This window comes from Urocitellus parryii, chromosome 6 (assembly GCF_045843805.1).
Source record: "Urocitellus parryii isolate mUroPar1 chromosome 6, mUroPar1.hap1, whole genome shotgun sequence".
Classification (NCBI taxonomy): Eukaryota; Metazoa; Chordata; class Mammalia; order Rodentia; family Sciuridae; genus Urocitellus; species Urocitellus parryii.
Window position 1 is genome coordinate 175,491,948 of NC_135536.1, and position 11,364 is coordinate 175,503,311.

The following is an 11,364-nucleotide window of genomic DNA, read 5'->3' on the forward strand; positions in this document are numbered from 1 at the left end:
GTTGAAGGGACTGGGATTGAGCAGATCACCTGTTTCCCCGCAGGGCCCAACTGCCATTGTCCCTGAGTCAGATAGAAACACAGGTACTTGACTTTATTTTATTTGAAACTTTGTAACCAGCCTGACACAGGAGAGTGAGAAGCAGCTGTGTCCCTTCCCTGCTGTCCTCTCTGGTTGTCTGGCCTACAACAGTCCATCTGTATATTGGAGCAGTGTGCACCCACATTGTTTTGTAGGAAAGGCCTTTAGTCAGAGGCCAGCGCTGTCCCAAAGACAGTTGGTGATTTCCGAAACCCTGTGGTAGCCTAGTCCAGGTCAACTGGCCTTTATTCCCCTTAGAATCTTCCCTTCGGAAGGCAGAGTGGCAAACGAAGGCATCTTTAGTCCAAGCATGTGAACAAGGCTGCTTCAGCTGGGAGCAGACTTGGCAGAGTATATGGATGGGGACCACAGGATGTAAGGCGACCCTGGCTTGATTTACCGCATGCGAATCTTGGACTGGCCAGTAATCATCAGTTCCAAAGGGGTGTATTCCACGGTGACTGGTGAGGCCCAAGACTGCCATGTTGTAGAAATCTGTCCAAATGTTTTTGAATTTCAAGTTGTACATTATGAGAAATATGATATCCCGCCCCCCTCCCACTCCCTCAGCTGGCTTCCAAGGAACCTAATTTCTATCATTCACTCTTATCTTTTGGATCATAAAGAACTTTCCCCAGGATCTAATTGCTGTTCTTTGAAATGTAAACACCCCTGTGAAGGCTGCAGGCCCAGTTAGAGCCCTGACTGAGTCTCCCTTACCTGCTTCTGTGGACACACTTCCTGCCTGAAAACTCTTTTGCAGAAATTCCTGCTGATAATCTAAGAACAATTATGGTGAGGGTCTCTGGAGAAACTTAATTAAGATTTTCTGTGGAAGAGGGGGTGCCACTATACCCTGGCAATGCTTGCCACAGTTCCTGCTGAAACCCAGTGGAGGTGACATTCCACAGGACCCTCAATGTTCCTTCCCCAGCCCCTGGCCTGACCCTTCTCTCTGCTGGTGGCCCAGGTGTATCCTCTGACTGGTGAGATCCTCAGGCAGCTGGATGTGAACTGCTCAAAGGCCTCGTGGTTGACCATTTGGTTCATCTTGGGAGGATCCCTCAGAATTGGCAAGTATTGAAAGAAGGACCCCGGCTTGGGACCCACAAGAGCCCTGCTGAGGGTGTCCCCATGTGCTGTGAAACACAGTAGAGGAAAACCTAATATGATGCCCATTATGGTCCCCAAGAGAACTGGGACTGTAGAGGGGATCCCCTACCAAGAAACCCCGCCCAGTCACCCAAACCCAGGACACCACAGATTCTAGCTCCTCCCAAGAGCTCCCCAAATCCAGGAGGGAGCACAGGCTCCAACCCAGGCCTGAGACCACCCCTGTCCTGTGGAAGGTGACCAGTTTCAGCCCTTGTCTCTTGGAGGCCCAGGCTCCTAAGTAGAGGACGGGAAGTGAATGATCAGGTGTCATTTGGAAAGAGTGACACAAAGTCTCCTGGCCCCAGCCTTTGGTCAGCCTTGGGGGAGGGAAGTTCCCTGCACTGTGGGCCTGGGGGTTGAGAGGGTCACCTGGCGACTGAGTCTGTCCCCTCTCCTTACAGAAGAAGCGACTGCTCCCCAACTTGTCCAACCTGAGTCCAGGCAAGCTCCAGTCACCAGTCTCCAGGGTCCTCCAGCTGCCTCCATTGACTGCAGAGATTCCACCTTGTGGGACTCCAGTCTCCCTCAGCATGGGGCTTCTGCTGCCCCTAGAAACTTGACCCCAGGCCTTATGCACCTCCTGTCCTCTTCCACAATAAACTAGCTCTGAAGGGTGCTCGGGTCCCCTCTGTGTGGCCCTGGGAAACAGACAGACTTGATCACAGGCACAGAAATACCAGAGAAAACACTCTGGCCCTGTCTTTTGTGGTCATCTGTGACTTTGCTCCTCACTGCCAGGAGGTCTGAGATCTCCCACCTCATTCTCCCACCCCATATTTATTGAGCACCTACTGTGTGGTGTTCACTGGGATCCAAAGAGTCCATTATAGAGAAAGGGTGACAGAGTGGAAATGTAGACACACTGGTGCCAAAGACACCTGACTTCAGATTTGATTCAGCCTCCCTAGGAGTTCCTTGAGGTATAGACCCCTCAGGACACGGTGACCAGTGAGTCCCCAGCACCCCACGATGTGAGCTCAGTCCAGGTTCAGGGTTAAACGAGTGGAAGATCCTGGTCTCAGGACTCACCAGCTCTGTTTGGGAAACCGCATTCTGCCTTTTTCCTCATCATCTGCAAAATGGTAATTAACATCTTGCAGGAGGAGGAGCCAGGGAGCCCTGGCACTGCTGGTGGGAGGGAAAGCAGACCGCCCCGCCCCCTGGACCCTGAGATCAGCTACAGCCAGACACACCCCCCACACACCCGCCCTGAGACTCCAGTTCCCCTGGGAGCAATGAATGCGCATGCGCACTGAAGGAAAGGAGGCCCCTGGCCCTGAGCTCCCAGCAGCCCCCAATTACCACTCCCCAAAGCCCACAAAAGAACCAACAAAACGCCTAATGACCTGGTGGGACAGCGACTCCCTGATACCCTCAGTAGCAGTGAAGCCACCTCCAGCTTCCCACAGCCACACGGAGGAGCCTCATAAACGTAAAATCACGTGAACGTCGCCAGACACGGAGATGAGAGGGGACACCTCCCAGGGACACGAAGCTGCAAAACTGCGAAACTGACCCAGGACACCCACGGCCAAGACAGTGGTCACCTGAGGGTGGGGGTCAGCCACCAGGATTGCTTCGGAGCGCTGTCCCAGTCTGACTCTAGACCTGGGTCCTGGGTACGGGAGGGGCCTTCAGTCCTGAAGACTCTGAACTCCTCCTGTGTGCGGCGAGTTTTTCTTGGGTATAACGGAGATTCATGATTTTTAGGATAAACATTTAGCAAAAGTTCCCTCCGGGAAGAGGACATGGAAATTCATTTATAATCGGCTCAGCGGGGGGTAGGGGGATGGGAAGTTTTCATCCAATGTCATTTATTCATTGCTAATTCCTTGGCTACCATCTATTCAATTATTAAATATTGATTCCCACAGGGTCCACGGTACAGGCCTGTAATCCCAGCAGCCTAGAGGCTGAAGCAAGAGGACTGGGAATTCAAAGCCAGCCTCAGCAACTTAGCCAGGCCCTAAGCAACTCAATGAGACCCTGTCTCTAAATAAGATATAAAAAAGCGCTGGGGATGTGTCTCAGTGGTTAAGTGCCTGGGTTCGATGCCTGGTACCAAAACAAAACAAAAAATTCCCACACTCATAGATGCTCTGAAGCTTCAGCACCTCTCTCCGAATCTGCTCCTAAGGTGGCAGGTTTTGCAGGTCAAGAGCTGCTTTCCTAGTTCAAGACTTGAGCCTCTCCTCCCCTCTCTTTCTCCATCTGCAAAGTCTCCAATGGCCCAGGTGGAGGAGAGGTGTGCCTGAGGCTTCTTTTGGGGAAGAGCAGATTTCCAGGGCGGGGATTGTGCCTCAGTGTTAAGGCACTTGCCCAGGATGTGTGAGGCACTGGGTTTGATTCTCAGCACCACCTATAAATAAATGAATGAAATAAAGCCCATCAACATCTAAAAATATATATTAAAAGAAAAACTCACTTCCCACTTCAACTGGGATTGTGAGTCCCTGGCACATGGCCAAAATCTCAGCAGGTGTTAGCTGTTGGCATTTTTAATTGCAGTTATTTTCTGGTGAGTTGAGGTCTAACTGTGCCATGTGCTCTCTGGGTCATGTGTCCCCACTGGGTCTCAGTTTCTTCCTCCCAAAAGGAGGAACAGTCCCCTCCCCCTCCCAGGTTCTGATGAGGATGTGCAGTCACATGACTATCAGGCACCAGGGGCTCAGAAAATGGAAGAACCCCAGGCAGGAACGGAGAGACCCCCAGAGATGGAGAAGTCTGATGCAGTTTACACTTGACATTGAAGGAGTAGGAATAGTTCCCCAATTAGAGAAAAAAGAATCCGACCAGGGAAGGAAAGGGGACAAGAGATGACACTGACGTCCCTTCCTGGGCTCTAACTGGCTGCCCTGTCTGGAGCTCCTAACATGATCTTCCAGGTCACCTGGGAGCGTGGGTCCCTAACCTCAGCTCTGTGCATGAAACCACGAAGTCTTGAGTAAAAGCCCATCTCACGTTTTTCTGTTTAACTTGTGAACCAAATTGCTGAACTGACTCACCTGCTAATGTGATTGGCAATTATTTTTTTTGGAGAGCCCTGAAAGATACCACCTGATTGAAGAATTCTCAATTAAGTTCTAAAGAAATCTCCCATTTGCTGATCCCCAAGCTATAAAAGAGGCTGCCTCCCAGGCAGAAGCCCTCAGGAGGGGGAGAGGAGGCCAAGACTCAGTGCTGAGACCTCACGAAGTCCAGGTGAGACGTGTCCCCCCCACTGCCCTCCCCCCCCACTGCTCTGGGTGACAGGGATGCCAGCTTCCTCACTGTGGGACAGAAACTGGCAGACTGCACTTAGGGTCATTGGGGGGGACCTTGGAAACAGAACTGGCCAAGTTCATGGGCTGGGAATGGCCACTCTGCTTCCCTAAGAGACCAGCAGTGCTGATGGGAAATCAGGCTCCAACACCCTCAGTCAGGAGCCCCAGGGCAGGAATTTGACTTGGGGTTGTCAGTGTGGTCTGAGATGCTCACTGTGGGCAGGTGACTCCTGATATTAGGTGACTTGCAAGGGTATCCACAACCAGACCAAAGAGCCATCCGCTTAGCAGGGAGGTGACAAAGTAGTTAGGTGCTCCAGTCACTGGCAAATTGAAGTCTTCATTTGCTGGGTCTGAAGAGCAGGAACTGGGCTGGGGAGGCTCTGAGGCAGAGCGCTCTCCTAGCGTGGACGAGGCCCTGGGTTCCATCCCAGCACTGCAGAAAGGTCGGTGGAATTCCTCAGAGGAGGTGGAACTAGGAACTCCTTAAGTGAGCCCAGCTGCTGAGTAAATCTTTTTTATTTATATATGACAGCAGAATGCATTACAATTCTTATTATATATATAAAGCACAATTTTTCATATCTCTGGTTGTACACAAAGTATATTCACACCAGTTCATGTCTTCATACTTTTACTTTGGATAATAATGACCATCACATTCCACCATCATGTCTAACCCCATGCCCCTCCCTTCCCCTCCCACCCCTCTGCCCTGTCTAGAGTTCCTCTATTCCTACCATGATCCCTCTCCCTACCCCACTATGAATCAGCCTCCTTATATCAAACATTTGGCCTTTGGTTTTTTGGAATTTGCTCACTTAGTATTATCTTCTCTATCCATTTGCCTGCAAATGCCATGATTTTATTCTCTTTTACTGCTGAGTAATATTCCATTTTGTAAATATGCCACATTTTTTTAACCATTCATCTACTGAGGGGCATCTAGGTTGGTTCCACAGTTCAGCTATTGTGAATTGTGCTGCTATAAATAATGCTGTGGCTGTGTCCCTGTAGTATGCTGTTTTTAAGTCCTTTGGGTATAGACCAAGGAGAGGGATAGCTGGGTCAAATGGTGGTTCCATTCCCAATTTTCCAAGAAATCTCCATAATGCTTTCCAGATTGGCTGCACCAATTTGCAGTCCCCCAACAGTGTGTGAGTGTGCCTGAGTAAATCTGATGGTCCCTTAAATAGAGGCCTGGAGGTCAGGCAGAGCTGCTTCAAACCCTGTCTCTACTTCAGTTCCAAGAGCTCACTGTATCTGTAACCTTGGGGACATTGGGGGAAGTTACCTGTGGTCACTAGGTTTGTGTATCCTCACCTGTACAAGTGAAAGGGGCTCCTGTCTCAGGAGATACTGAAGATGGAATCAGTCACCCAGGGTACAGCCATCAACCTGTCACCTGGCACAGAGAAAACGCCCAGCAGTCTAGCCATTACTGCTGATCACCTCCCGGTGCTCTGGGAGGAGACCACTTTGTGCCACATTAAACTCATTCTGTCCACAGACACCAAGAGATGTTTCACACTGGGGGCCTCGTTGTCTTCTGTGGGCTGCTGGCCCAGGTCACAGCCCAGCTCGCAGGCCTGCCCGTGCCGCTGGACCCAGGCCTGCCCGAGCCCCTGGACCCGACTCTGTCTTTGGATCTGACTCCAGTCCTGGATTCAAATCCCATAGATCTTGCTGGAAGCTTGAGGGATGGTAAGTCTGTGATGGCCTCTGTCACAGGTGTGCATAAACAACACCCCATCTGGTAGGAGAAGGGGCACGATGAGTAGGGGAGGGTGCCTGAGGGCCTGGAGATGACAGAGGTGACCCTCAGAGGCCCTTCTACTCATTTCCAGCTCTCAGCAAAGGCCTGCTCTTTGGGGGTCTGCTGGACATTCTGGAAAGCCTCCCGCTTTTGAACATCCTGAAGCCTGGAGGGGGCACTTCTGGTGGCCTGGTTGGCCTTTTCGGAAAACTGGCTTCCTCTCTCTCCATCCTGAACAACATCCTCTCGTGAGTTGACCCACAATATGGCCTTGGTCCCCAAAGCAGTTGAGATCTGCCAGCCCCAGGTGGCAGCCCTGAGGGAGGGGCGGTGGCCTGAGCCTGGAGCTGGGACTCAGTCTGGCAGGGACACTGGCCCTCTTCTCCAGTCCCTGAAGCACGTCCAAGCACCATCTGAGGGTCCTCAGGACAACCCCTCAAGGTCAGCTTAATGATGCCCAGTTCTCAGATGGGGACATGAGCACAGGGTCAGGCCTGAGCTCACTCAACGAGACGCAGAGCAAGGAATGTCACTCTAACCTGAGTCCAGAGCCCAGCCCTTCTCCTCTGCACCACAGCCATCTCCGCCCCCCCCCCCCCAGAACACAGTGGCCTTTGATGGAGGCAGGAGAACATCAGCTCCCACCTCCATGGTGTCATCAGTGACACTAACAGAGCCAGGCGGTGTCTGTGGAAAGTTCTGAAGTGGTGCTTTCCAGGGGACGCCCCAGAGCTCACTGAGCCAGAAGCACTAGGGTGTCTGTGAGCGGCCACAGCCTGGGCCTGGATGGGACTGGGTCAAAGCCATTGCCAAGGATCTGGCTCTGGCTCCCTGACTGGCAGAGAGACAGACTTAAGATTGAGTGATTCAGGCCCACAGACGTTGGTGCAGACTTACCACTATTCCCACCATCCATCCATTCGTCCGTCCATCCATCTGTCCAGCCAAGCTTTCCTTCCTTTGACCCCTTCCTCTGCCACCCACCCACCCACATATCCATCCACCCACCTTCCCATCCACCCACAAGGGCAGCCCCTTCCTTGGTAAGTCCCTGAGCTGGCACAGAGCAGGCCACCAACCCTGACAATGTCCCCTCCTGGACGACCTCATAGACCTGAGAAGAAGAGGGCGTCATACATGTCAGGATCCAATCTTGGCAGAGGCTGGGAGAAGTGCTTTGAGGCTCAGCACCCGGGTGGCTCTGGCTACAAGACTCCCACATTGTCTCCCGAGGTCCCTGTGGGCAGCTCCTCCTCCCTTGGATGGCCTCTGGGGTTGAAGGTGGTGTCCAGGTTGGAGGCTTGAGGAGCTGATGTTTCTCTCTCTGATGTTGCACCCTGGACAGCATCAAGGTCACCAATCCCCAGCTGTTGGAACTCAGTTATGTGCAGAGCCACAGCACCCATGGCCTCTACATCACCATCCCGCTAGGCATGATACTTAAAGTGAATACGTGAGTAGGTCCCCAGGGTGGAAGGAAAGGTGGCTAGCCAGGAGGACCCAGAGGTCTCTGGGAAGGCACCAGGGGGTGGGAGTGCAACGACCTGAGCCTCCGTCTGCAGCTCATTTGCCACTCTGCCAAGCAACCTTGGGGGCCGTGGGAACGCACTTGACCTCTGTGAGCCTTGGGTCTCCTGGGGAAAGTGAGCTGCGTGCACCTGTGGGCAAGGTGGGGTCAGGTGAGGCTCACGTGCCTGAAGAAGAGGAAAAACCACCTGCACTGTGGAATGTGGAGGCAGATGCCATCAGGGTTCCCTCCTCTCCAGGGGCCTGGTGGGAAGTCTGCTGGAGCTGGACGTGAAGCTCAACATCACTTCGGAACTCTTGGTTGTGAAAGACAATGAGGGGAAGAGCCACCTGGTGCTTGGTGACTGCACCCATTCTCCTGGCAGCCTGCGGATCTCCCTGCTTAACAGGTAAGGCCGAAGGCTGATGCTCTGCCCCCGAGGAACAGAGTGGAATGGTGGGTGGATGGGTGGAAAGATGGAATGATGGGAAAATGGAAGAGGAAGAGGATGGCAGGGAGGATGGATAAGTAGATGGTGGGGAAATGGTGGGTGGGTGGAGGAGAGGTGGGTGGGTGGGTGACGAATGGATGACTAACAGAAGGATGGTGTTTAGATGGCTAAACGTGTGGAGGGAACGATGGATGGGTGGACAGATGTATGGACGGATTAATAAGTAAATGGAAGGGTAAAGTTTTCACTTATCCTCGTAAGGCCACATGACTACTTTGACATTGGATTTGGCAACAAGATGTCTGAGTTTAAGCCCCAGCTATGACAAGGCTGAGGGGAGGTGAAGGGCCTCTGAGCTTGAATGGTCTTCTCCTGCGTGGCTGTGGCTTGCTTATCTGTAACGTGGAACTACAGGGGTCACTGATAAAGCCCCCAAGACAACAGGGGTCAAGTGTTGTGTCCCCTAAAGGGGAAACAGACATGAAGCCTCACTAGGGTGCTGGTTTCAGTCCCCTGTCACCTAGGAAGGCTGAGGTCATACCCAACAGGCAGGAGTCATGGCCCCATGGCCGAGGTCTTCACGAGCCATCTCAGGAGTCCTCCTAGCTCCACACGGAGCACGGGTCATACTTTGATGTCCTGTGGAACACCTGCCCTGTCCTGGGGCTGTGGGCTCCTCTCCCAGGTGCCTGTGTGCGCAGGGCGTGGCTCCCTCTGGGTAGGACCCTGGCTGCACATGGGGTGAGGGGACAGGCCTGGTCTGATGCTGACACTGTGTCCCTCTCAAGAGTTTTCCAGGTCCACCCTCGGCTCCTGAGTCACACCCACAGCTTTTTTGCTCCCTTCCCCATTCAAGACCTGGTGGACAACCTCACGGGCATCTTGAATAAAGTCCTTCCTGAGCTGGTGCAGGGCAAGGTAGGTGGGCTGGGGCGGGGGCTCCCCTGATCCGTGCCCCTCAGAGATTCTCAGGCTGAAAGAGTCCTGGGGTGAGCTACCTGAGTCCCACGGTTTGAGAAGTAAATCCACCCGTCTGTCAGTCTGTCCGTTGCTACATCTGTCCATGGTTCTTTCCGTCCCTCCAAATGCCTCGGTGGGCTGCAGCCTGGTCCAGGCCCCGTGCCTGTCCACCCCGCAGCTGAACTGGGTCGGCCCTGCCTGAGAAGCCCCACCAGCCCTCCATGGCAGCAGACCAGAGGTCTTCCAGGCTAGGCTCAGGTGTCTCCTAGGGCCAGGAACCACCTTCCAGAACCTTCCACAGAGGCAAAGTCACAGAGTGAACGCACCTCAGCGTGACATTCAGGCCCCTTCCCAATGTCCCTCATGCCTTTAGTTTCTCCTTCTGCCTAATGTGCCTGTGACATTCGTCCCCACACCTGCTCAGAATCAAAAGCTTAGACACAGAGAAGTGACGGAAACCTTCCCCAGAGAACCCCCAATAGAGACGATGCTGCTCCCGGTGTCCCACGGGTGCCCCTTTGCTAACTCCCCTCTCTGCCTGGCTCAGGTGTGCCGACTGGTCAATGGCGTTCTCGAAAAACTGGACATCCCCCTGGTGCATGAGATCATTCGTAAGTGGTGCTTCCAAGCTCTCCCCCTCTGCAAGAGCAGCCATGTCCCCAGGGGTTTTGTCCCTGCACACCACAGGGCAGCTCGGGCCTCTGCCTTCTCCTTGCCTTGGTTTTGGTTTCCTTGTTTCCCTGAAGTATCTGGAAAGTTCTGAGGTAGAAAGCCTGCCCTCCTTGGCCCTGACACTGAGTCTAGCTGGGCCCATGGGTGGAAGGGCCCGTCCTCATCCCACCAGCCTGAGTATGACGGGTCTCCAGCACTCCCACTTGCCGGCCCTCCACCTCAGGAGAAATGTGGCTCTCCCTGACTCCTTCTCCTCACGACCATGACTCTAGACTGGTTTTCTGTTTTGTTTTCCATTTTCTAGACAAGCTGATCCCTGAAGTGAATCTTGTCATCAGGGTCTAGGACCCTTTCAGGACCCTGGTCTCTGCTCTGCTGGTTAGTGTGGCTCCCTGCTCCACAGGATCTGGGACAGTCTGTTACTCTGCTGGTAGGAGGCAGCAGGGGTCTTGAGACTAATGACACTTATATAAGTCAGCTTTCCCTCCCTGTAACAAAATGCCAAGAGTAATAAATTATAAAGGCAAAAGGTTTGTTTGGGCCCAGTTTGTTTCCAGTCCATGATTGATTGGCGACCCTTGTCATGGTGAGGCAGTGCCTCATGGTGGGAGCATGTGATGGAGCAGATGCTCACCTCATCAGGCACAAAGCACAAAAGAAAGAGCAAGAGCTGAGCACACACATCCAGAATCACCACACGCAAGTCCACTTGAGCTCACGGAAACACGCTTTCAAATGCATGATCCAGCCTGGGCTACCCTTGTGACTGAGGCCAAGCCTCTAGCCCCAGGGTCTCGGCCTCCTCCTGTCCCCCTGGAGGGCAGGTTTGATGCTGGATCAATACCAATAAGAGTCCATGACCTGAGTCTCCCTGCTGACTGGGCCCATCTCCCCACAGATCCGCTTCTTGCTGCAGTCCACCCGCTCCTGCCCAGGACAGGGAGGGTGGCCCCACGTCCTAGAAAATAACAAGGTGCCTCGACCCTGGGAGCCTGTGCCCCCTCCTCCCCCCAGGTGTGCGGAACCTCCCCTGCTCCCCACCAAATAAAACCGCTCCTCTTCTGCACCAGGGCGTCTTGTGCTGCTTCAGCATCATGTGAGGGCTCCCGGCTGGAACGGGCCCCGACCTGGGTGGCTGGGGACTATAGGGTATGGGCCCTGAGAGGTCAACAGGCCAGACCCAGGTGGTTTCTAGTTCTCAGTAATGTCCACAAGACAAGGTGGTGTGCATCAGCCCTGCTGCAGCCAGGGCCCAGTTGAGAAAGCAATGCCCCCTGGTCCACCCAGTCTGCAGGCTGCTTTCTACTGAGTAGCCCACAGGTGTTTGGGTACCTCGGGTGTCAGGCCAAAGAGCACCCGTCCCACTGTGTGGCTCACATTCTTAGCTCTGCAGGGACATAGCTCCTCAGGAGGTGGTGACATTCTATGCCACAAGCAGCCAAATGTCAGCCCTGTGACTCGCTCACAATGGGAACCATGGTCACCAGCACCCAAAAATGGCCCAAGGGGCCCTCACACA

At 53.6% G+C, this 11,364-nt stretch overlaps 1 protein-coding gene across 1 annotated transcript; it reads left to right on the forward strand.

The window, feature by feature from the left end:
* Positions 1-6,019: 6,019 nt before the first annotated feature.
* LOC113178277 (BPI fold-containing family A member 1) lies at positions 6,020-10,945 on the forward strand. Its single transcript, XM_077800174.1, has 7 exons — positions 6,020-6,203; positions 6,347-6,503; positions 7,601-7,708; positions 8,022-8,171; positions 9,044-9,131; positions 9,721-9,784; positions 10,860-10,945. Exons 1-7 carry the CDS (start codon positions 6,020-6,022, stop codon positions 10,943-10,945), a joined length of 837 nt encoding a protein of 278 aa, XP_077656300.1.
* Positions 10,946-11,364: the final 419 nt, after the last annotated feature.